The 25742-nt window shown below is 37.6% G+C and overlaps 1 protein-coding gene across 5 annotated transcripts in view; it reads left to right on the plus strand.

Annotated features, from left to right (window-relative positions):
• The window catches only part of ATAD1 (ATPase family AAA domain containing 1), a 62633-nt gene that overhangs the window by 35087 nt on the left and 1804 nt on the right, over positions 1-25742 (plus strand). For 4 of the 5 annotated variants that reach the window (XM_072803713.1, XM_072803712.1, XM_072803714.1 and 1 more), the window contains exons 3-9: positions 14-112; positions 2087-2207; positions 4398-4598; positions 8542-8648; positions 14337-14426; positions 17225-17275; positions 23954-24087. In XM_072803713.1, coding sequence (XP_072659814.1) covers positions 14-112; positions 2087-2207; positions 4398-4598; positions 8542-8648; positions 14337-14426; positions 17225-17275; positions 23954-24087 — 803 coding nt within the window. Of the gene's footprint in view, positions 1-13; positions 113-2086; positions 2208-4397; positions 4599-8541; positions 8649-14336; positions 14427-17224; positions 17626-17829; positions 24088-25742 lie in introns of those variants that run through there. The other variant, XR_012019572.1, reaches the window with a different exon arrangement.

A 25742-nucleotide genomic window follows, 5' to 3' on the forward strand; every position in this document is an offset into this window, starting at 1 on the left:
TTTTTCATTCTAGGCAGAAAAATTAATGAAACAGATTGGTGTGAAAAATGTGAAGCTTTCAGAATATGAAATGAGTATTGCTGCTCATCTAGTAGACCCTCTTAACATGCATGTACGTATCTTTAATCTTACTTAACATTTTTTTGGTCTAGCATTTTGTGTCACAGGTCCTGAAGATGACCTGATTTGATGATTCTCTTGGAGGAATCACAGGACTCAGCAGTTTTGTGCTCACAGATATGATTTAGTACAACAAAGGGATACAAGGCAAAATCAGAAAGAAAAGAGGGGCATGGGATGAATTCTGCAGGAAATCAGGCACAGGCTTCCGGGTATCGAATTCCCCCAGTGAAGTCACATGGGTTGCACTTCATTCCTTTGGCAGCAAGTTGTGAGAACACATGTAAAGTGCTGTTCACCAGGGAAGCTCATTAGAGATTTATTAGCGCCCAGGATTTTGATTGGGATTAGTCATGTAGACTCCACTTCCTAACATCTCCCCAAATTCTAGCCTTTCAGAGGGAGAAGACACCTCCACCGTAAACCATTTTCTTTGCACAAACAGTTTAGGCACAGTGAGGTGTTCTTATTGGAGAGTGGTGAGAATTATCCCGAAATCTCTGCTCCCATACTCCAGCCAAGGTCCAGCCTTGCAGGCAGGCCTTTCTAAGGACAGCAGTCTAGAGTCTGCTATGTTAGCATATTTGGACATATGCTTGTTTAGATAACTTGTACTTTAATTCACCTTCGTGGCATGTCAAGTGTCTTAATTTAAGTTACAGAGATACTTGATTTGGGGTTTAAATGTAAATTTTCATAAGGTATGTAGACAGCATAAGATTGTGAATTCCAGTTTTTTTGTTCATGGCCTTGGCAAATTACTTCCTCTTTGAGTGTCCATTCCCTTCTGTATAATCCAGGGACCGTGTGATACCTGCTTTACCTACTTCAAACGATTGTTTGAACATCAGATTAGTGTAATTTATAAACTCTAAAATTCTATGTGAATATTTTACAACAACAAGCATAAATTTTATACAGCAGTTATAAATGAATGGAATGAATATTATATCCCTGTCTCCAAATCTGGAAAATAAAAGTCAATAATGTCTGTTAGTATCCATGTGCACAGAGAGATATGTGTCCCTGGGATTAATCCTCCATTTGAATTTGATTTATAAAATTTCAGTGAGACTTTCTTGGCCCTACTTGTGTTCACTTCTGAGTAAGGCTGAACCAGCAACTCGGTTTTTTGTTACAGTGACAGTGGAAGTAGGTGGTGGTTTTTTTTTCAGATTTGGCTGTTTTTTCACTTTTTTTTTTTTTTTTTTTTTTTTAAGTTGTAGGGAAAGTAGATCACTTGCAAACATTGCCTCTGACTCACCCCACCTCCAGCCCCTTTACTCTGCCAGGGTAGAGCTAGGTTTGATGTTTTTCTTCTTAGGTCTTTTTCAATGTTTATTCTCCCCTCTACCCCTCAAGCCCCAGATTTTTTAAGTTGAGTCAGAAGGCTTTAAAATACATAAGCTGTGTTTATCTTGAAAGGATTTGTCCCCTACTTACTATTTATAAAGATAAAAGTTTTGGCACAGTTTTACTTTCGATTAATACAATTCAGAAGTCCAGTTTTGTGTGACTATTTCTAAAACCTATTCCTGTTATATTTGACAGTATCCTGTATTAATTAGGGACACTCCTGGTAAGCTCTTCCCCATCAGCCAGCACTGACTTAGCTGTCTGAGCTGGTTCTCAAGTCTTCTTGGCAGAGTATCTCCTTGTAAATGGAGTGAATTCAGCTTATTAGATATTGGTAGAGTTCTGAGTACTGGGCCTGGTGGTGTGTTTTTTTTTTTTTTTTTTAATAGTAGATTGTTGACTATTAAGTTCATTTTTGTAATTTCATAGTTGTTTAGTAATTTCATTATTGCTGTGAAAAGTCTTTACTCACATTATATATTTGTCTTTTATTATTTACATATAATTATCAGATTAAGGTTTACCATTTGGGGGGCTTTTTTTTTTTTTTTTTAACTTCATTGAGTATACACTAGGTTGTAAAATCCATGTCAACCTTACCTTTTACCAGGTTACTTGGAGTGATATAGCAGGTTTAGATGATGTCATTACGGATCTGAAAGACACGGTCATCCTACCCATCAAAAAGAAGCATTTGTTTGAAAATTCCAGGCTTCTGCAGCCTCCAAAGGGTATAGTACAAGTTTATATTTGCTAAAGTATTAAAAATGTAGGGAACATTGGAACTTTCTGCCATTATCGAACTGGTATTTTTTTGAAGGTAGTTTTCAAGAGAAAACTGAAATCTTGTGAGTTGTATAAATAGTTTTAAAATAATTGCTCATTCTTCAGCTTCCCAAATTTCAGTAAAATTTTTTCCCGTAATTACATGTCAAAACAATCCTTTTATTTCAAACTCATTTTTACTACTTCCAAGTAAATAAAAATTTGGGAAATTGAGGTTAAAAAAAAAAAAACCAAAGCCATGATATGGGTTCTTTTGTTTTCAAAGTAAAACTTTTTGTTTAGTGATTTTTTTTTTATCCTTTTAGTATTCTTAATTATTTTTGGATTGCAGTGATGTTTTAGAGGATATACTGAAATATGGATGAACTTAGGAGTTAAATACTACTTATTTTTAAGGGAAAGTTCTTTTTTCCTAGTGGTAATAATCACTCTGAAAGTCCTAGAACTCAAGAATTGGAAAGGCTTATTTAAAAAAAAAAGGAAATGATTGCAACTCCGTCTTTAAGTATAACACTTTTATTCTTGTCCATTCAAATATTAATCATGTGTAAGTGTTGTTAAAGGTGATTCAGATGGAGCCTAGGTGATAATTGGCAGTGAGATAAACAGAGGTGTGTTACCACAGCTTCCAGAACAAACGCTGCAGCAGAGCTTTATTTGCTTTTCTGTTGCTAGTCAAGGCTGAAATCAAATTATTAGACACATCTATTTTATTTAAAAAATAGGATCTATAGAAATATCAAAATAGTGCTATGTGTAAGTTATAGTTGCATATATCTTATTAATTTTGCAGTTATATCAAAAAGTACATTAATTTATATATTGAAAGTAATTGGAGCTGATATCTTTACGTTTTCATGAAGTAGATAATTTTTGCTTCTGGTAAATGCTGATTACAGTTATCACCAAAAATGACATGTTCTTTTTATTAACTGAAACAACAAAACTGTTTATTAGGTATTTTTATTTTCTAAAAACAACAAAGCTGTTTTCCCCTAACAAAAACATTTAGTTGATTACATGTTTAAAAATCCCTCCCTGCTGGCCCCCAATGAAAATTCAAATGATTTATCTGAGCCTCGATCAAAAGAGTAAAGTAAAAGTTGGGTTATTCAGTACATTCTTTACTTCCCTCTTCCAGGATGTTGGTAGTCTGAGCAAGAAAGGACTTTTGTGATATTTCATGTCTCGGTTTCACAAAGTGAATTTAGAAAAGTGAGATGTGTTTTACATGCTATTAGATAAATCTCCCTTCCTCATCTGCAAGCTCTTAGCCCAGGAAATTGGGTGACTTCACCAGTTGCATTTACCCCAATTAGCACAGTCGATACCAAATTATGATGGGATACTTCAAAGTTATGTGTAAATCTGGTGCTTATTTGAAAGCATTATCTACAGCTAGAGGTGGTCTCTATGTGTATTTGAAATTTTTGTAAGTTAACACAAGTATCTCTTGATGATGTAATCTAAAGTATACTGTTTGAGTCTTTTCTACCTTGCATTTTTGGAAAGTTTTCTATCGGGAACAAAAATTGACTTACTTTTTGACCCTGAACATAAATTGGAGTTAGTGTACAGAAGCAAAGCATAAAGTCAGTTGCATACCATAGCCTGTTCCATTTTTGAACTGGAAATAGGTTACTTACAGGTCATTACTTTATTGCCAATTTTATGTTATCCCTAGACAGTTCATTTGTATCTAAGCCAAAAGTCATCTCTGCCTCACAGACTACACAATGATAATTTGAGAATGACTTATAATATACTAGTGCATGAGATCATACAATCACATAAAGTTGCAGCTGTCATGCCAATAAATGGTTGCGAGAACATGTCATAAAATATTAATGGTTGTATTAAAAAACCAACCCTTTGTTATTCCAGATGTTTAAAAATTGACGATTAAAATTCCATCTGAATACTTACATAGTTCTCCCTATAAATTCTAACTTCAATAATCATTATTTTGGTGTATTTTATGTTTGTGAATTTCACCATGTTCCATGTCTTGATGCATCATGAAAATTCAGGTAACTTAGGAAAAATATATTTTGAAAAGTGATTATGTTGAATATCACATAAACTAAAGCAAATATCTCCTCTTCAAGGAAATAAAATCCTCTGTTAATTTCCAGGTGTTCTTCTCTATGGGCCTCCAGGGTGTGGTAAAACGTTGATTGCCAAGGCTACTGCCAAAGAAGCAGGCTGTCGATTTATTAACCTTCAGCCTTCAACGCTGACCGATAAGTGGTATGGAGAATCCCAGAAACTGGCTGCTGCTGTCTTCTCCCTTGCCATAAAGCTACAGCCTTCCATCATTTTTATAGATGAAATAGGTGTGTGACTTTTCTGTGTGAGCATTTTAAAGCACCGTTCTTAAGGGTAGTATTTAGATGACCAGATTTAGTTTTTGGTATTTATTAGGTCAAATTAATAAAACAAAAGAGGTAACCAACATCAATATATGCTCTGTATAATTTCCATATTACAGAATGAACCATAATTTGATCATTACTTGATAGTAATTTCTGTCTTCTCCCCATTATAAGCAGCATGCAGTGACACCGTGCACATGTTTCCTTACGCATGTGTGTTTATCCAGGGTAGATGCCTAGAAGTTGGGCCATTAGGTTGTGTGATGGGTCTGTCTTCAAAGTGCTTATGCTTTTCACTCTCGCCATTGCAATTTCCCTACATACTCCCTAAAATTTGTTTTTTCAGACATTATCTTGTTTTGTTTTGTTTTGTCACTTTAGAGCACATGAATTATCATTTTGTGTTTCCCTGTGGTGCTGGTAAATTTGGGCATCTTTGAACATGTTGACTAGTCATTTGGGTTTCCTTGCTTGTAAATTGCCAGTTTTTCTTTGGGGTTATTTGCATTTTCTTGTTTATTATGATAGCAGATATTTTCTAGACTGGCTCATGTTTTTACTTTATGATAGTTTCTTTTACAGAGATTTAAATTTAGTTGTATTTTTCCATCTTTTTTCTTTATGATTTATACTTTCTGTGTCTGGCTTACAGATCCTTTCACTATCATCATAAATATTCCTCTTTTTAAAATATATAGTGTGAAGTAGGAATCTAATTTCATTCTTTTCCATATGGACAGCCAACTCAAAGTACATCATCTTTCCCTATATGTCAGGAATTAGTGCACCTTTTCTGTATTTTATGGATCATCAGTATTTTGTATTCCTGCTGTGGTGAGTCATAATAAAGCTATGGCAATTAAAACTATAGCTTTGAGTTAATTTTAACATTATATGCCATATAGAAATAGAGAAAAATTGGTATATGTATATAGAACTTTGGTTACTTGTCTGACTTGTGTGTCTCTCATCAATTTATTACAGCAGTTTTGGAGTTTTGACGTGAATTTTGCATAAAAGCACGTAACAGCTAGATTTTTTTTTTTTTAGAGAGCTAGATTTCTTTAAAGTTTTTTTTTTCTTTTTTCTTTAAAGTTTTAATCTAAGATACTTTACCTGGGAGGTATGGTCAGTTTGCCTTTATTTTGATAGCTGATATATTTAGATTTATTTCTATTACATCACTGTGTGCTTTTTATTTACCAATTTAGTGGACTTTTTGAACCTTATCTCCTTTTCCCTGCTATAAGTTTAGAAGTTACATACTGTTTTTCTTTTAGTGAAACATTTAACATACCTGCTTGCTTTAAAAGTCTAGGCTAATCATTTCTGCCCTCCTCCCAAATGATACAGGAACCTTACAACTCTTAAACACTAATCATTCCACTCATCTCTTACATGTTAACACTTTCTCTAGTTTCATATCCTCCATACTGGTTGTAATTTCTTTTTTTCTTTTTTTTTAATTTATTTTTATTTATTTATGATAGTCATACAAAGAGAGAGAGAGAGGCAGAGACATAGGCAGAGGGAGAAGCAGGCTCCATGCACCGGGAGCCCGACGTGGGATTCGATCCCGGGTCTCCAGGATCGCGCCCTGGGCCAAAGGCAGGCGCCAAACCGCTGAGCCACCCAGGGATCCCTGGTTGTAATTTCTACATCGGCAGTAGTTTCACCACACTGAAAGTCCCTGTGCTTCACCTGCTCACTCCCAGCAGCCACTGAGCTTCTGACTATTTGCCTTTTACAGGATATCGTGATTGGAATCATACAATACATAGCCTTTTCAGACTGGCTTCTTCCGCCTAGCAATATGCTTTTCAGGTTCCTTCATGTCATTTTGTAAGTGTTCTTTGTATATTTTGGATACCAGCTTTTTATCAGATAGGTATTTTGTAAATCTTTTTTCCCCATCCTGTGGCTTACTTCTTCTCTTAATAGTGTCTTCCACAAAATGGAGTTTTTAATTGTTTTTCTTTTCTTTCTTTCTTTTTTTGTTCTTTATTCAGAATTGTTAATTTTAATAAAGTCCAACCTAACCATTTTTTTTCCTTTGATTAATTATGCTTTTGGTGTTATATGTAAAAACTCATCACCAAACCCTAGGTCACCTAGAATTTCTCTGTATTATCTTCTACAAGTTTCATAGTTTTGTTTTACATTTAGATCTATAATCCATTTTGAGTTAATTTTTGTGAAAAAGTATAAATCTGTATCTAGATGCAGTTTTTGCACACGGATTTCCAGTTATTAGCACCATTTGTCATGTATGCATTAAGTTTCAAAAAATAATATTTTTCCAACTTTTTTTTTTTTTAAAGATTTTATTTATTCATGAGAGACACAGAGAGGCAGAGACACGGGCAGAGGGAGAAGCAGGCTCCCTGTGCAGAGCCCAATGCAGGACTCAATCCCAGAACCTTGGGATCATGCCCTGAGCCAAAGGCAGACACTCAACCACTGAGCCACCCGGGCTTCCCTTTTCCAACTTTTTTGTTAGTATTTACATATATGTCTTCCATCTTTTTCAGCATCTGAGCTCTTAGGTATAAAGTGGGTCTACTATAAACGGACAGTTGAGTTTTTAGGGTTTTTTTTAAATCCAGTCTAATTTTTCTTAACCATGTACTTGGGTACTTTAAGACCATCTACACTTAATGTAATTACTAATATAGTTAGGTTATTTATACTTATGCAGCATGTTAAGTTTTTCATATCATTTTAAGCTGCTGTTTTGCCAGAACCAACCTCTTACTAATGAAGATAGTTTAGGAATAATAAATAGAGTTATGGTGGTTAGGTATGTGGCTGTACTTAGACATACTGTCTTTAAAAAGAAGCAATTTAAAAATGACAGTATTTTTTACATCGAGAAGATGGATTAGTTTGGTACATAGCCCAGCAATGAGATAGACTTTATAAAATCAGAGCTACATAAGAAAATCCAGGATATATGTTTGCCGTCGGAAGACTGTCACCTCATGGTATTAGGTTTTTGCTGTAATAATTTTTTTTTTAAAGCTTTGGTTGGACCTTGCACATTGCAAAGCATTTCTAATTTCTTGCATGTATAGACTGACCAATTTCAAGTCATACTATCAATGCTGAAATGTAAAATGTATTCAGAAATGCCATTTATTTGAAGGGTTATAAGAAAAAATTTGAAATAGGATTATACTAGGAAATCAGGCTTTATTTTTACTGTCTTTTCTTTATTGCTAGGATGTATTGTATTCCAGGTCTTTTTATTCTAGAAGGAAAATGTTTTCCCCCTCTTTAAAAGTATTTCATGTTCTTTGTAGATAATTGAGAAGACAGAAAACAATTCAAGAGAAAATTTGAATTGTCCTTAAGTCTATCATTGAGAGATAACCAAAGCGATCAGCATTTCGGCATACTTTCTTGAAGGCTTTTTTACATTAGATGATGTATATGCACACGCATGTGTGTTTGAAACCAGGTTCTGTCCTGCATCTCCTACTTGGTAGTGTTTTGACATTTTCCAGTGTCATTTTTCTTTATTTCCAGGAAAAGTGTGTGAGGAAAAAGGATGCAATCCCATAATTCAGAATATATAGGATGCAGGTAACCCGCAAAGTTAGGGCCGAATCACACAGACCTTCCTCCAAGACACTACTTGCTCCTCTTCCAACCTTTTAGTACCACATCATGTACCTCTTTAGATACGTTGGCATGAATGTAATTTTAGGAAAGAGATGAAGATTGGGAGTTTTAATTTGCTCAGTTGTTTGCCAAAGTTGTATTAGATGAATGTGTGAAAAGGCATAGTTGAACCCTCTTTTTTTGTCCTCTTTCACAACATTGTCAGCTTTTGATTAAGGATTTGAAGTTAAGAGTAAATAATTCAATATTAATTCTAAGGTTGAGGACTTTTTCCTTCTAGACTCCTTTCTGCGAAACCGTTCAAGTTCTGACCATGAAGCTACAGCCATGATGAAAGCTCAGTTTATGAGTCTGTGGGATGGACTGGACACTGATCACAGCTGCCAGGTGTGTGACAGAGATCTGCCGTGAGCTCATGGAGGGTGGGGGGTGGGGGTAAGAGAAAATTCACTGGGCTCCTTCGTGGGTGTTTTTAGAAAAGTTTTTAAAAATAATTATTTATACTCATTAAGTGATGGGGATCTGAAAGAATGGTTTATGTACATTTTCATCCATTTCTAGGGCTTCATGTTAAAATGTTAAAAGATTACCTAAGGACCTGAAACAAATACAGCAGAGGAGAGGAGACCGGGGTGAAGCCTCTCCTTGGAGTTTGTAGAGTCCTCCTGCCAAAGGAGAGGAAAAGGCTGTGACACTGTGTGCACGTTTCTTTAGACCCTGCCATAAATCTATACTCTCAGCTCCTCTGTCACCATTGCGTTTCATTTTGCTGTTTTCATCAGTCACTGGAACTTACACACTTTCCCACTTGCTACCCCATCCACCTTTTATAGAAGACATCTTCTACCCTAGGCCTTGTCTTTCTGCCCTGTGGGGCTGTGAGCACCAGCACTAGGTCCTTGGTTTGCCCCGAAGGGAAACACCTATATTACTCATTTTATCCCCTGGAGTTCCCATTTTTTCTTAATTCTTCCTTCTGAATGTTCCATTTGTTCTTGCCAGGATGATAATGTATTTAAAAAAAAAATTCACTGAGCATGTGTGTCTTTCTGCCATATTACTGGAAATAGAAGTTCTAGAACCACTCTTCTGTTTTTGTCTTTTTCATGAATCACCTATTTTATATTTCATGGAAGAGTATTAACAAGGTTAATGATCTTTTGCTGTTTTAACTCCAGTGGATATTTTCTATTTTGTAACGTTTTTATCCTTTCTTTTTTTTTTTTTTTTTTTTTCGTTTTTATCCTTTCATATTTAGAATCATTTATCATTTCTAGAAAATTCAACCTATATTTCTTCAAATATTGTTTCCTCTCCATTCCCCATGTGCTTTCTTTATGGAATGCCGATTGGATGTACCTTATTTATATTCCTGTGTTTTAAGTTCTCTTTCATATTTTCTCTCTCCTTTTGCTATAGTCTGGGTAATCTTTTTGCTTCTTTTAATTTGCTACTTTTAGGCTCAGTTGTATTTCTTTAGTATTAAATCTTTTTTTTTTTTTTTTTTTTTAAGATTCTTTTATTTATTAGAGAGAGAGAGGGGGGCAAAGACACAGGCAGAGGAAGAAATAGGCTCCATGCTAGAAGCCTGATGCGGGACTCAATCCCAGGTCCCCAGGATCACACCCTGGGCCGAAGGCAGGCTCCAAACCGCTGAGCCACCCAGGGATCCGCTATTTATGTATGTATGTATGTATTTAGATTTTATTTATTCATGAGAGACACAGAGAGAGAGAGAGAGAGGCAGAGACACAGGCAGAGGGAGAAGCAGGCTCCATCTCCATGTAGGGAGCCTGATTCGGGACTCGATCCCTGGTCTCCAGGATCATACCCTGGGCTGAAGGTGGCGCTAAACCTCTGAGCCACTGGGGCTGCCCAGGATCTGCTATTTAATCTTTTTATTGAGCTTGTAATTTCATCTATATTTTTCAGTTCTAGAAATTCTTTTAGACCTTTCTTGAAGTGTGCCATGTCAGTTTTGATGGACTCTTCCCCTTCAACTCAGGTTTCCAAATGGATTAGAAAACTAAAACCCTGGGTCAACTAGCTGTGTGATCTTGGACAAGTAATAATGATCACTGTGCCCGAATGGAAGGAGTACTAGCTACGAAAAGGGGGAAGGGTAGGGTCCACCTCAGAACTGTTTGTAGGGTTTTAAGGAATCTGCATACACCGTTCTTTTAACTTGTCTTTTAACTCTGCATAAGTATTTGCTTATGATTTTTTAAATTCCTTCTTTATTTTAAATATGTTAAAATACCAATTTTATAGTCGTATTCAGTAGTTCTATTACTAGACATCTGGTTCTTCCTTTGTTTTGAGTTGAAGGTGCTATTTCCTGTGTATTTTGTGATTTCACGGGAAAAATCACATGTAGTAGAACTCTGACTGAATTCTTGGAACCTGTGTTGAAGGTTGTAGCTTTACAAGGATTTTGTATTTGTCTTCTGTCAGATTTTTTCGATACAGATAGGTAGATTGAGACTGAGGTGCATATTAGCTGGTGAAGAATCCTGAAATCTCAGATTTTGTCTGTGTGTATGTCTAATATTTCACTGCTTTTTTCAGGCCCTAGTATGTCATGAACCCCAGCTTTCTGTAGGATGCCCTCTTATTAGCCTGTAAGGTGTCCAGTGCACAACCCACTGTCTTACGGTCTCGACATTTCCATGTGGTGCATGGTCAGCTTCTCCCCTTGCTTACCTCCCTTATGCATAGACTTCACTGCTGGCTCAGCTTAGTTCCTTTGCATTTTTGCAGATTTATTAATTAATTTGAGGTTTTTTATACTTCATTTTTTTTATGTTGTCTTATAACCAGAGGGTTTAAGATCTCCTACATCCACACATTACCATAAAGCAAGAAGTTAAAACATCATCCTCAAAGAGAATGTGTCCTTTCTACATCGCCTTTATGAAAATACAATTTCATTTTGAGGGAAAGTTTTTAACGTTTGTTGCGTGATTAGAGAAGCACAACATAAATTAAGGTGACATTAATAGGAATAATTTTTATTAATAATTGTGCTAATAAGGCTGTTCAATGGGAATAGTTTACAGATTTCCAAAAACTGATTATCCCCCTAAGCAACAGTACTTAAAGCACTTATTAGCCCGTGTAAGAGAAAATTATTTCATGTTATATTGTATCAGAGTATAGTTTTTTTTTTTTTTTAAGATTTTATTTATTCATGATACAGAGAGAGGCAGAGACACAGGCAGAGGGAGAAGCAGGCTCCATGCGGGGAGCTCAATGCGGGACTCGATCCCGGGAACCCAGGTTGACGCCCCAGGCTAAAGGCAGGCACTAAACTGCTGAGCCACCTAGGGATCCCCCAGAGTATAGTTTTAAAAACCAGGGAAATGGCAGCAGTTGGATGAAGTATACTCCAGAGCATCTTCATCCGGAGCCACACAGCATGGTTCTGATATGATAGAACTTAAAACTGAGCTTTCCGAACCATAATTCTACACTGATAGTATTCACTGTTTTCATTGTGATAAATCTATATTTGTAGGAGCAAATAAAGATGTGGCTTTTTTATTAAACTCTAGTAGCAATTTTTTTAATCTTTCTATGTTTTGAGGGGATTAAAATTGATATTGTTAACTCGAATATTAGTTTTAGATATACTTTCATATGAACCACTTAGCTTTTCTTTAAAATTATCTATTCTATGATTATGGATCCAGCCCAGTACCCTTGCTTTTTCTTGTGTGTATGATATGCCACGGTGGGAAAAAAACAATCACTGAGTGGTCCAAGTCAGCCTACCACCAGCCCTGGAAATCATCCAGGCTAACTGATGACATACTCTTCATCTGCAGAGATGTGAGACATAAAAGAACAGTGTGTTTAGGGTATTCGTTGACATAGTTGAAAGTTTCAGGCATAGATTTAGATATGGTTATTTTAAATGAAAAATGGTAAAACATCATATTTTTAAGATTCCAAAAAGTCAACTTAAAGCACTAATTTTTCTGCTTAAATACTAAAAAATTACTGTTTCTTCCCATTTTGAATTTTAACTCATTTGCACTAGAGTTAATGTATTGTACACAGTTTATCCATTTTTGTCTCCTAAAATCACACCGGAAAACAACTTCTTTCAGTGAATCATTCTTGCTTTTTCATCATTGTGAATATCTGTTATTATCCTATGTGTATTCATTAGACCATGTTGTGCTAGATTTATTTAAATTCCTGATCCTAATGTTTAGCATCCCATCTTCCATACTGGCTTTGCTTTTTTGTTTTAGGTTCTTTGTTCACCTAGAATGTTTCTCAAAATACAGCCCATTTTCCAGGTTTTTTAAAGTACTGCCTCAGCCACGATGTCTTTTGTGATTCTCTACAATCTGATAGAGTCAGTCTTCCATGAGCTTCCATATCCCTTTGAATCTCTTTAACACAATATATGCTGTATTTCAAAATATACTGATACTCATTCCTTATGCAGTTAATTCCTTTGATCACTTTTAGGACTTTTGTCTTAGGCGCACCTGGGCAGCTCAGTGAGTTAAGTGTCGACTCTTGATCTCAGCTCAGTTCTCAGTCTTAGGGTCATGAGGTTAGGCCCTGCATTGCAATGTAGATCCTACTTGTAAAACAAGTCTTTCTTTTTTTCTTTTTAAATTTCATAGAGATTTTTACCTTATTAATTCAGTAGGGTTGTGGAAAGTCAATAAATTTGAAAAATAATAAGAACATTAATATTTTTACTTTAGGACAACTTAAATACAAAATTGCATTATATTGTGGAGCTAACATTTCTCAAGTTTATGTTTGTATTTACATTTTTTCCCTCTAGGTGGCAACCTCTCACAGTTAAATTGAAAATAATTTGGCTCTTGAATGTCATTAAATGTAGAGTAGAAGTAGAATATAAAATTTAGTGGATCTTTTAACATGTTCTGGAGTTAGATAATTTCAGAAATCTAAAACCTCTTAGGCTGAAATAAAATTATAGAAAAGTTTTCTTCAGAATACCGATAAATTTCATTTTGGGTAGTATATTGGGCTGTTTTTTTTTTTTTTTTTAAGATTTTATTTATTCATGAGAGACCGAGAGAGAGAGAGAGAGAGAGAGAGGCAGGCAGAGATAGAGATAGAGGCAGAGGCAGAGGCAGAGGCAGAGGGAGAAGCAGGCTCCCTGAAGGGAGCCCGACGCAGGACTTGATCCGGGGACTCTGGGGTCACGCCCTGGGCCAAGGCAGGCACTAAACCACTGGGCCACCCAGGGATCCCCTGGGCTGTTTTTCAATTTGGGTTGATTTTTCATTTCCACATCCTTTATAAATAAAGTGATACAGATCCAGAGATTGGCAGGATCACCAGCATTTTTTCTTTCTTTTTTTTTTTTTTTTTCAAGTTTATTTTTTTTTCAGTAATCTCTACACATTGGGTAGAGAACTCATGACCCAAAGATTAAGAGTCGCACTGTCCACTGACTGAGCCAGCCAGGCTCCCCTTTCTTTTTTCTTTTATTTAAAATTCTACCCACCGCTTTGATTTTTGCTCTTTTTTTCTTGCCCTTGTTGAAAGTTTGATTGCTTGAGATTTCATTATAGCATTGAGAAGATGTCACCAGCAATGCTGATCGTGTTATGAAATGATGATGTGAAATCTAGAGAGAAAACTACATGATACCTCTTACTATCACCAAAATCCTGAGACTGGGGGAAGATGATTCCTTTATATATTAGTATCAAAGGACTTGGAAGTATCCCCCATATAGCCATAGGCTTTTAGTTATTCATCAGGTAGCCATTGCGCAAAATAACAACCTTTTTTATTTTAAATCTTTATAATTCTTCCTTAACTGAACAGTATACTATTTTAGTTATGAAAAGGCTGGTGAAATGTGTCAGTCTTACCAGCTCTGTTATCATTTGATCTAGTTAGGATTAACTTTGATTTGTATTTATAAATTTTTGAGTAATAATGGATTAAAATCATTTCTTATAAAAGATTTAAACACTCCTTAATTTTTGTATCTTCGAAGCCTTAGTAATAACATCCTAAAAGGAGCATTACTGGTAGATTTAATACCTTGTGTTTTCTTGATATGCCCAGGTCATAGTGATGGGAGCTACCAACCGCCCTCAGGATCTCGACTCAGCTATCATGAGAAGAATGCCCACGAGATTTCATATCAACCAGCCTGTAAGTGGTTTCGTTTGATGATATGTTATGCACAGTTAAATACTCAGCTTTTTACAGGAAAGGAATGGTATTTTTAATAGCACTTATTTACTATTTATGACAGGCAGGAAATGAATGGGGCAAGAATCCCCTCTGTAGCTATTTGTCCTCTCCACTCTGACTTCCTTTGTTTTCTTTCTTTCTTTACTAAGATGAGTATTTGCTTTTCTTCAAAGAATATAATTACCTCAATTTTGTTTAGCTACTTGTGTGATTTTCTTGAGAATGTAGCAAGTTATATCTGAAGGTATATAGAAAACCTAAATTCTAGTTTTGATTTATCACAGGGTGAAATTAGGAGGGCTAACAGGAAGAACAAGTGGGATTTATCTGATTAATTCCTGGCAGTTGTAGTCAGTGCTCTCCTTTGTTAGGATTAATGATTACCCGGTAGCTGAGGTGTTACACTGGAACTTAATGCAGATGTCCGGGCTTCCTTGAACCAGGGCTGTCTCCTTTCTCATACTTTTTGTTAATCAAGAAATACCCTCAAGCGGATGATTATAACTTAGCGGTACTCTATAATTCTTGCACAGAGTCCTCACATTTTGCATTTTATGTGCCTTTAGATTGAAGAAGAAGAAAACAGGGTTAGTAATGGAATCTGTGTGCCTTATAATCAGCATGCTACATGTATAGCTGTGTAGAGGAACTCTCAGTGTCATTCCTTCAAAATTTGAAATAAAAGTATTTTAATACCACTTACAGTCTCTGGCCAAAAAATACTTGTCCCCTTGTGTAGTCTGCAACTATCCAGTTTGTGGCAGTAAACAGGGTTTCCTAAAATTGATGGTTGTGGCCTCTGTAAAATTGCTTTGATGTATTACTTTCTGCAGCTACGTCTCCCCCTTTGAGAATGTGCACAAAGTTAGCCCTCTATTAGAACATGTACCCGACAAGTCAGGGAAGACATTTTTTAACTTGTTGTAGGAGACTGTACAATTTAGACTAGTGTTGAGCACTGGTAGGTGTCAGGCACCTGCCAGGCTCTGGTGAGGGGAACACGGCCCCCAGCCTCCTCTCTGTTGCAGTAAGAGCAGACAAATAAATGACAGAAAATGTATTTTACAAAAGTATGTTTAAAGAAACGTGAGAACCTGAAATGATGATGAAGACTAATAATTCTGTCAGAGTAGTTGCGAATCCAGCTGGGCCTTGAAAGGGTGGCAGGAATTTCGAATGCAAGCAAGGCAGGGAAAGTCTTTTTACCTGAATGAACAAAGGCGAGAAGGTGTGGGAACACATGTTTAATGATGGCCCCTGGGGGGGGAGTTCATTTCGGGCGTCCGGAAAATGGAGGGACGGAGGGCTGGAAAGGCAGGCTGCTGCCAGGTGTGGACGAACTCCTCCCTCGCCCAAGATTTCACTTTAATTTTGTTAGCAAGACAGCGGGACATTTTGAAAGAGAATTAATTTACCTCAGTGGTTGTAAAGACCAAGATTACAGTGATAGAACCGCTGCTTGTAGTCTAGTAGGAAACAGAGGTTTCTGAGGTACAGTAGCACGAACATAGCACTCAACAGCGTGGAAGGTTGCCTGTACTAGAGTTCTAAGTTAAATATATTAATTGTTTTAGTTAACAAAATGGTCTGTAACAGAATTTGTCAAATTTATTACAAATTTGTGGACTGTAAATGTAAAAACTGGGCTTTCACACCCTCTTTTCATTCTGTTTTTAGTGAACACACACACTTTATACAGTAATTTTTTCTTATTTTGTGACTATCATACCAAAGTATATGATCAACCTTACTTTAAAACTTCTTCTCCAATTTAAATGATTGTTAACCAAAAGTAGTTTTGGGTGATCACATCATATAGCACATTTACCTTCATACATAACACTCTTGAATTACAGAAACAGCAGGGTTTGGCTTTGTTTTGCTGGTCACTTGAGAGATAATTCATGATAACTAGCTCTGTTTTTAGTGGTTATGGGCATAGGAATGAGTTTAGCCATGATAATTTATTAAAGCACTTATATTTATCATCTATATAAGGTATTCCGTAAAAGCTTCTGTTGTCTGGTATAATACTATGAACCATCACGGGGGGGGGGGGAGCATATAAGTATAGAAACAAATGTACTGTCAATGCTAAACAGAAATTCACTAAACTAGCAAGTGTGGAAGTTACAAGGCCAAGTGGAAGAGGTAGGAGGGTATTGTTGCCATCTCTTCCAGTTAATGGTAAAAGTTTTACTGCAGTGTTAAGTTTTCAGAAGTTTCCTGACTAAAGAAATGGAGACTTGCAGAGCCATGAGGGAAAGACATTGGTCATCCTAGCTGTTCATCCACTCATTCAAGAACCATTTAAGGGCATGTTATTTCCCAGACCTTGTGCTGATCACTAGGGATTCAGAATAAGAAGATGGAAATTCATGGGATGCCTGGGTGGTTCAGCAGTTGAGCGTCTGCCTTTGGCTCAGGGTGTGATCCCGGAGTCCTGGGATCGAGTCCCATGTCGGGCTCCCGGCATGGAGCCTGCTTCTCCCTCTGCCTGTGTCTCTGCCTCTCTCTGTGTCTCTCATGAATAAATAAATGAAATCTTAAAAAAATAATAAGATGGGAATTCAGTAGGTCGACCACAAATGATTAAGAGTCTAAAACCTAGACCTTGATGTAGCAAATAGTTTAGAGTTTCTGTCATTTCCTGTAGGTATTGCCGGATGGTTTACAGAGCAAAGAAGAAATATTAGGAAAACTGGCTGATCCTGATTCTTTTCTTAATTCTAACTGGAAATCATTCTGGTTTTTAGGCTCTAAAACAAAGAGAAGCAATCCTGAAACTCATCTTGAAAAATGAAAATGTAAGTAGAAAATTACAGCTTTCCCTGTCCTATAAATACGTGTGTTCATGTTCATAAAACTCTTTTAGAGAGAAATGAAAAAGTAAATGTGAGAATAAACAGCTTTGTACTTGGCATAAATCACTGTAAATCTGTTGGCCATTCATGCAACTCAGTAGCCCCGGTGCATTTGAACTTACCTAAAGATGGTCTGCTGTTTGTAAAGCCCCATGTTTTCATATTTACAGATTAAAATTTTCAGGCTGTTCTCCAGTTATATAAGGTACATTCATTTTTGTGCAGCAGCATGTTTTTTTTTTTAATTTATTTAATTGCAATATTTTTTGAAATTGGAATTTAGATTTAAGAAGGTATGATAATCGGGATCCCTGGGTGGCACAGCGGTTTGGCGCCTGCCTTTGGCCCAGGGCGCGATCCTGGAGACCCAGGATCGAATCCCACATCGGGCTCCCGGTGCATGGAGCCTGCTTCTCCCTCTGCCTATGTCTCTGCCTCTCCCTCTCTGTCTCTGTGACTATCATAAATAAGTAAAAAAAAAAAAAAAAAAAAAGAAGGTATGATAATCAAAATCTTTAATAGTTTGTGTATTTATTTATGGTCACATGCTTCAGAATTAAAATATGTACATTAAATGGTATTCAGGGAAAAAGCTTGTTTCCTTTGTTGTGTTTCTTCTGTGTCCTTTCAGATGGTATTGTCCATACCAGCAAATTGGAATATGCTATTATTCCTCTTCCCTATTCTACGTAACCCATATTAATAAATTGTATACGCTGTGTTGCTTTTTTCACTTATCTTTGAGATCTTTTCATATTAGTACATAGTGTCTTTGTTCTTTCTCTGTTTTGGGTTTTTTGCTTGTTTGTTTTGGATTGTATAGGATTTCACTGTATATATGGCTATACCATAAGTTATTTAATCAATGCCATAATGAAGAACATTCAGGTTGATTCCGGTCTTTTAGTATTATAAAAATGCTGCATTGAATAATAAACTTGTATTCAGGTCTCTTCACACTTGTGCAGGAATATTACTAGGGTGGATTCTCTGAAGAGGAATCGATAGATCAAAGGATATGATTTTAATCTTGATCACTATTGCCAAATTGTACTACTTTACTGTCACACCAGCAATATTAGAGTACCTCTTTCCCTGTAGCCTCACCAACAGAAGGCTATGGAACTTTGTGCTGATGTGATAGGTAGAAAACAGTATCTCATTGTATATTTAAGGATGACATGAATATGTTTAGGAGCCACTTGAATTTTTTTCTGTGAAATACTTTTTCATATTCTTTGCCCATTTTTCTATTGCAGTGCTCTTTTTTGTATGGATTTATAGGAAATCTGATACATTAGGGAAATTTCTCTTTGTTTATATGACTTGAAAATATTTTTTCTTATTTGTCTTTTTAAATTTATTGGGATCTTTCCCCGTTATGATTTCTGAGTTTTGAGTGACATCATATTCCTCACTGTCCTAAATCTCATTTTTTTTTTAAGATTTATTTATTTATTCATGAGAGACACAGAGAGAGGGGCAGAGACACAGGCAGAGGGAGAAGCAGGCTCCTGATGTGGGACTTGATCCCAGGACCAGAATCACGCCCTGAGCCGAAGGCAGGCACTCAACCGCTGAGCCACCCAGGCAGGCATCCCCTAAATCTCATATCTAAATTCACCATTTGAGAGGCATCAGGGTGGCTTAGTTGGTTGGGCATCTGCCTTCAGCTCAGGTTCTGGTCTCAGGGTCTGACATTCCTGCTCGGCCGGGAGTCTGCTTCTCCCTCTCCCTCTTCCTCTTCTTTTGCCACCTCCCCTCTGTTCTTGCTCTGTCTCTCTCAAATAAATAAATAAATAAAATCTTTAAAAAAAAAAAAAAAAAACTCACTATTTGAAGGGTGCCAGGCTGGCTCAGTTGGTGAAGCATGTGACTCTTGATCTTGGGGTCATGAATTCAAACCCCAGGTTGGGTGTAGAGTTTACTTTAAAAACTTAATTAAATAAACTCACTATTTGAACTTGTTATCTAAACTAAAAAAATGAAGATTCCCACAGTGAGAGATTCTTGCATTTCTGTGGTCTTCCTCCATCCTCGATCACAGATTCTGCTCTGTCTCCACTCTATTTCCCCACCTCCCATGTTTATTTTAGTTTTATCTTTAAAAGAAAGAATTCTTTCATTTTTTGACTTAACCTCATAAGCATTGTTACACCCAACAAAAAATTGAGTCATTTCTTATTATCATTAAATACCTCGTCTGGGGATCCCTGTGTGGTGCAGCGATTTGGCGCCTGCCTTTGGCCCGGGGCGCGATCCTGGAGACCCGGGATCGAATCCCACGTCGGGCTCCCGGTGCATGGAGCCTGCTTCTCCCTCTGCCTCTCTCTCTCTCTCTCTCTCTCTCTCTCTCTGTGACTATCATAAATAAATAAATAAAATCTTTAAAAAAAAACAAAAAACAAAAAAAATAAATACCTCGTCTGTTCAGATTTCCTGTTGTCTCTTGAATGGATGTTTGTTTTTCTACCATGTATTTGTTTGACTCAATATCCATATAAAGTTCGTTATTTGCAATTATTTGATAATTTTTTGGTCTCTTAATCTGTGGGCTATAGATGATTCCTTTACTCTCCTTCTCCCCCCACCTTCTTTTAGTTTATTTGTTGAAACAGCCAGGTTGGGTTTGTCCACATTTTTTCATGGTCTGGATTGTGCTGTAATAGCATAGGAGTGGTTGTTCAACAGCAAGTAGGGTGAGACAGCCCTGGTCCCCCAGCTCATTTTCCTGGCTATTTTTGCTTATATTTCTGTATGAATTTTAGAATTAATTTGTCTTATTCAGGGAAAAGCAAACACTCGTATTTTTAATGGGTCATAATTCAAGAGAATTAAAAAAAAATTTTATGTTGAAGGTTTCTGTCCAAAAGCATGTATGTCTTTTCTCCTATATCTTTCAGTAATGTCCTGTTCCTTTTTTTCCTTTAAAACGTATCAGAGAGGGATGCCTGGGTGGCTCAGCATCTGCCTTTGACTCAGGGCATGATCGCAGGGTCCTGGATCGAGTCCCACATTAGGCTCCTGTGGAGAGGCTGCTTCTCCCTCTGCCTGTGTCTCTGCCTCTCTCTCTCTCTCTCTCAAATAAATAAATAAAATACTTTTTAAAAAATCAGAGAAAACATACATGCTACTTGCAAAAATTTGAAGAACCTAACAAATTACAGAGATTACTATTTTGGGGATGATAGAGCCATTTAATAAAAGATAAACGCTATGTAGTCTTTTCTTAAAAACTACATTACATGAAATATTTTGTACAATTTCAGAGTAATTGCTAAAACTTTCTGTGTATTCTGGGTAAAGAACTCCTGTCCTATATGAGCGAGAAATCAGCCAATTACATTTGCCTTTTAGCTGTATATCTGATAACTACTTTCAAAAGAAAGTATAGTCATAGTGCTGTTTAGGAAAAGACACTTAATTGGTAAACCTTTAATGAAGACAGGCAGCAATGAGCGGTTCAGGGAAGAAAACAAAAGAGATAAAACAATTCCACAGGTTCTTTTGAATTAGGATGGCTTTGTTGTAGCTTGAAATTTATCACGTATGAAGGTAATTGCTGATAATTTTGTAGAGACTTCAAGTTAATAAAATTATTTAATTTAAATTAATGAAGGGTGGTATTACTGGAAGTTAACATGTGTATGGTTTAATATAGATATAGATGATAGGCATGATTTACATATAGATGATGAAAATAAATGATAAAATTTAAGCTCTGTTTCATAAGATAGCCATACTTTACACAGGCGTGATGTTTTCACATTTAACTTAAGAAACTCCTCATTATTTCTAAACTTTGATTTCAATATTCTGCTGTTTTTTAAAAAAATATTTATTTATTTGACAGAGAGCATGAGCAGGGGGAGGGGCAAAGGGAGAGGGAAAGGCAGGCTCCCTGCTGAACAGGGAGCTCAACCTGGGACTCCATCCCAAGACCGCAGGGTCCGAAGGACTGAGCCACCCATGAGCCCCAGTATTCCTTTTTTTTTCCCACAGTAGCATCTTTGGAAATTCTTTAGAATTGTATTTGTCATGGATATAAGGAATTTTTTTACATTCTGTTTCTCAAAGCACAAAGAATTAGTCTCCAGTTTTAGGATGCAAAATATGAATGCTCTCTGGCTGTCGACTTGGGAACATCTCATTTCCCACTGGCTGGTATTTAGCTTAAAGCATATTGTTACTTACTAGAATCTGAAAAAAATTAATTTGGTTTTGTTAAGAGCTACCTCAAATGATACTCTTTTCTAGTCTTTCACATTTCTTTATTGATAGTTCCTTTACACAGTTCACTCATTTAAAAGATAGGGTAGTGATTTTGGCTTAAAGTATTAAGTATAAAAAGAATTAGAACTAAAAAAAATGTATACCTGGGCAGCCTGGTGGCTCAGCGGTTTAGTGCCGCCCTCAGTCCAGGGCGTGGTCCTGGGGTCCCAGGATCAAGTCCCACGTCAGGCTCCCTGCATGGAGCCTGCTTCTCCCTCTGCCTGTGTCTCTGCCTCTGTGTGTGTGTGTGTGTGTGTCTCATGAATAAATAAATAAGATCTTTAAAAGAAAATGTATGCCTTATACAGGTATCTTGTCTCAGTACTAAGGAGATCAGAGTTTTCCGTATATAAAGGAATCTGAACTTAGACTTTTTCCATGCACAGCAGGAGTCTTTCACAGGCATGGGCTTTGGAGACAGGATTGAGGGCCCCTCCTTGCTAGGTAACCGTGGGCAGGTACTGTTGAGCATCTCTGCCTTATTTTTCTCACTGGGAAAGTGGAGGTAATGCCAACAGTCTCAGAATCATTTTGAGAATTTAAATGACGTGTGTGAAATGCTGCGAGTGCCCTGCTTGTGCATCCTCCATGGTAGATGCAGTAACTGCCGTGCTTCCAGCCATTTTAGGAGTCGTTAATTTATTCCGGTATTGCTCCCAGGACTCAAGACCTTTTTAAACTTGGGGGCTGCCTTCCTGGTTGCCTAATAAAAACAGTTTTCATGAGTTCACAGTTTGTCTGATAGCTATTACCTTGTAGAAAGGGGTTATTTGTAGGGTGTATGCCGTGTGCCTAGCATAGAGGTGGGATAAACCCAGAGAAGTTATAGAATAAATTATCCAGGCTCACATGGCAAAGGATTGATGGAGCCTTCCTCTTAACACTGTGGTGCACTACCTCTGTTCATCTTGCTCCCCCCCTCCGATGACTCGAATCTTCTTTTCGATCTTTTCTCATATTCGATTTGTTCATCTTTCTGACTTTGTCACTGTCATACACAAGACCTCCTGGAAGCTACACATTCCTCCTTTTACTGGTATCCTCAGAATTTTGACATATATTCCTAAACTCACAAGTTAACAGTATTTCTTCCCTCTTTCCAGTACTAGACTTCTGAATGCTTCAGCGTGCACGCCCCTCTGCCTCACCTATTCTTATGTCTGTGTTCTAGTTCTACACAGTTTCTCTACCCCAAATTGAATGATTGTTCTTACTGTTTGGATTTGAAAGCTGCTTTAGATTTACTGTGTGTTGACCATTTTCTTCACTTATGACTGCTGCAAGCTCCACGCCTACCTTCTGGATTCACTTTTCTTTTTATCAGAGAAAACGACTTCTGTTTATTTAACCCCAACTTTTAGAAGTGAGAAGACTGTCGTCACAGGAGGTCACAGTCACAGAGCTGACAGTATACCCCACGTCGCCGTGTAACTTCCACATCTCTTGTCCTTGTGTAGACTTGTCATCATTACCTGAATACTTGGGTCTTCTATAGAATCTAGTAACTAATAAAGGTAGCATTTCAGGTCAGTGGGGGAAAGTAGATGTTTTTCAGACAAATGGTTAGCTATGTGGGGAAAAGATGCAGCTGGACCTTACATCATTGTGCCCAAATCCTGGCTCTGGTAGTGACCGTGGGCAATTTATTTAAGCTTTCCAGGTCTCACTCTTATCTGAAAAGAAAAACAAGAATACCACCTGACAGGGTTAAATGTGAGAATAGCACATGTAGGGTGCTTAGCACAGGAATGACGCACAGGAATCATCCGATAGATGCTAGTCATCGTAAGTACATCTTTCTTGTTCATTTTCTCTCCTTAATCTACGTAGAGGTTTAGTGTGATTATACTGTCCCAGGTCCCTGTCTGCCCAGGACGAGGACTTACTTGGCTTCACCGTGTGAGCCTAGGTCGAGGAGCAACACTGCTGGTGCTGAGTGTGAGCTAGTCGAAGAGCAAGCACTGCAGTTAAAGGGAAAGCGAGTATTTCAGTTGAGATGTTTGTGGGAATGGACTAGGACCTGATACAGGCTGTTTGCCACGTCTGTGGAATATATTGTAGGGAAGGGTCAACTCAGGACCTTCCCGAGAGCCGCCAGAGAGAGTCCAACAGTGTTTGTGCATCTGTTCTTCTTCATCCCTGTGCGGTACGGCTGATGAGGGTTTATTTCACTATTTCAGGTGTTGTGACAACTAACGAAAATCAGATTTCAAAATTCCAGCTTTTATAGTTAAAGATTGGAAACTGATGATCCTCCTCCCCTGCTATCCCAGTATACTTTACATTTTTTAAGAAGACTGTTTGATCTATGCTCTGCAACATTTTTTATATTCTTTTTCCCTGTTGAAGGTGGATAGGCATGTGGACCTGTTAGAAGTTGCCCAGGAGACAGATGGCTTCTCAGGCAGTGACCTGAAAGAGATGTGCCGAGACGCTGCCCTCCTGTGTGTCCGGGAATATGTGAATTCTACATCAGAGGAAAGGTATGAGCTCTAGTATTTGTCAGACCATCTTAGAGCTTTTGCATTCGTTCATTTTTCTTTACAATATCTATGCTGCTTATGGGATCAAGGTGAACTTGAATTAATGCTCACCCCAACTGTATTAATTGCCTTTTTCCCTAAAAGAAAGTTCTTTCTGAAAGTGAATTGGAGACGTGGGTCATGAGGAGGCTCTGGAATGAAGAGGAAGACAAAAGCTGACTTTGTACCGAATGTCCAGGGACTGGGTCACCGGAAGCCGATAGGAGCTTAGCTCCCTGCCTCTGAGAGGGAGCTTCGTTCTCCAGCGCTCCTCGCTTGTTTTGCACCTTAAATTCCTAATCTCATTTCCTGTGGTCTTCCAGAATTTCACATGGAAATGGGGTGAGGGCCTTTGTTGGGGGCTATACTTCAGCTTGTTCACAGGGATGTGTTTACTAAACAAAGAAGCTGTTGTCACTGCAGCAAACTTCCAAGCATCGGTTTGAGAAACTATTCGTACCCCCCTGTTTCAGCAAAGACATTAGAAAACCAGAATAAGTCAGCCTTGATGAACCACAACCCGCACAAGGGCCAGCGGAGCACCGTGCGTCCTCAGAATACCTTCTGATGAAGAGTTGCCGTAACTCTTAGCAGACCGATGTGGGCCTGTGTTGAATGAGCTCTCCACCTCTTGCCCTTTTGTTTCTTGGGCCCCTTCCTCATTCCCCCCTGAGGCTTTCACTCCGCAGGACCTGGATTTGCCTCTTGTGCTGTGTTTTTAATTACAGTACACTGCCATAGTGAGCTTCACCAAAAATGTTTCCCTTGGCGTAGAAAAGTTAGCCATGTGTGCACTCGTTCTGCACCTGCCTTTAGTGCTCCCGGGGGCCCCGTTATAGAGAGGGTCACTTCATTTATTTGTTGCCAGATTACTCTAGTTGAACTACCCTAATGCTAACCTTGGGAATATTTTTGACCTCTGACTCCAGCCAAGTCTACTTTCCAAAGGTTTCTATTCTTGCATGTGAGATAATGAAGAGAGGCAAAAAAACAACCTATGAGTACATTTTGTGTGAATAAATTACCTTAATCATAAAGGTCCACTTTTTCTGCTCTCCTGAAGGCCTTTGAAATTTTCTATTTCAATATGAAAAATCTGGCTGATAGCCTTGGCTTATCCTAAGTGTCTGTAAATTACAAACAAGGAGACATTGTATATTGGATTTAGTTTTTCTCATCATTGAAGAGGGGAGGACTTTGAGTAGTTGGTTTTTGTTAATAGCAAATAATTTTATTTTCAGTTTGTCCCGTGCTGCCCTATGTACATGAATATATGCCCACGAATGCTACTTTTGATTTCTTGATTGGAATTCTACTCCCATTTAGATAAACTGCACACCTGTATCTAACATCTCTCCGTTCTGCTGATACTCTGCACTCGATTCTCAGTGGGAGGTGTTTGGTTTTCAGCACCACCCCTCGGATGTGTATTCATAACCAGCCATTTTGGCTTCTACCTCCCAGCAGTCAGTGCTTCTTAAAAATCTCTGCAGACTTGCATCTGCCTAGAGAATTCCTGAAAGAATTCACAGGAAGTGGTTAATTGTGGCTCTCTTTGGGGGACTTTGGTGGGAAAGAGATTTCACGTTCTGATGTTGGTAGCATACTCGAGGGAG

The sequence above is a fragment of the Canis lupus genome, chromosome 27, assembly GCF_048164855.1.
Source record: "Canis lupus baileyi chromosome 27, mCanLup2.hap1, whole genome shotgun sequence".
Lineage (NCBI taxonomy): Eukaryota > Metazoa > Chordata > Mammalia > Carnivora > Canidae > Canis > Canis lupus.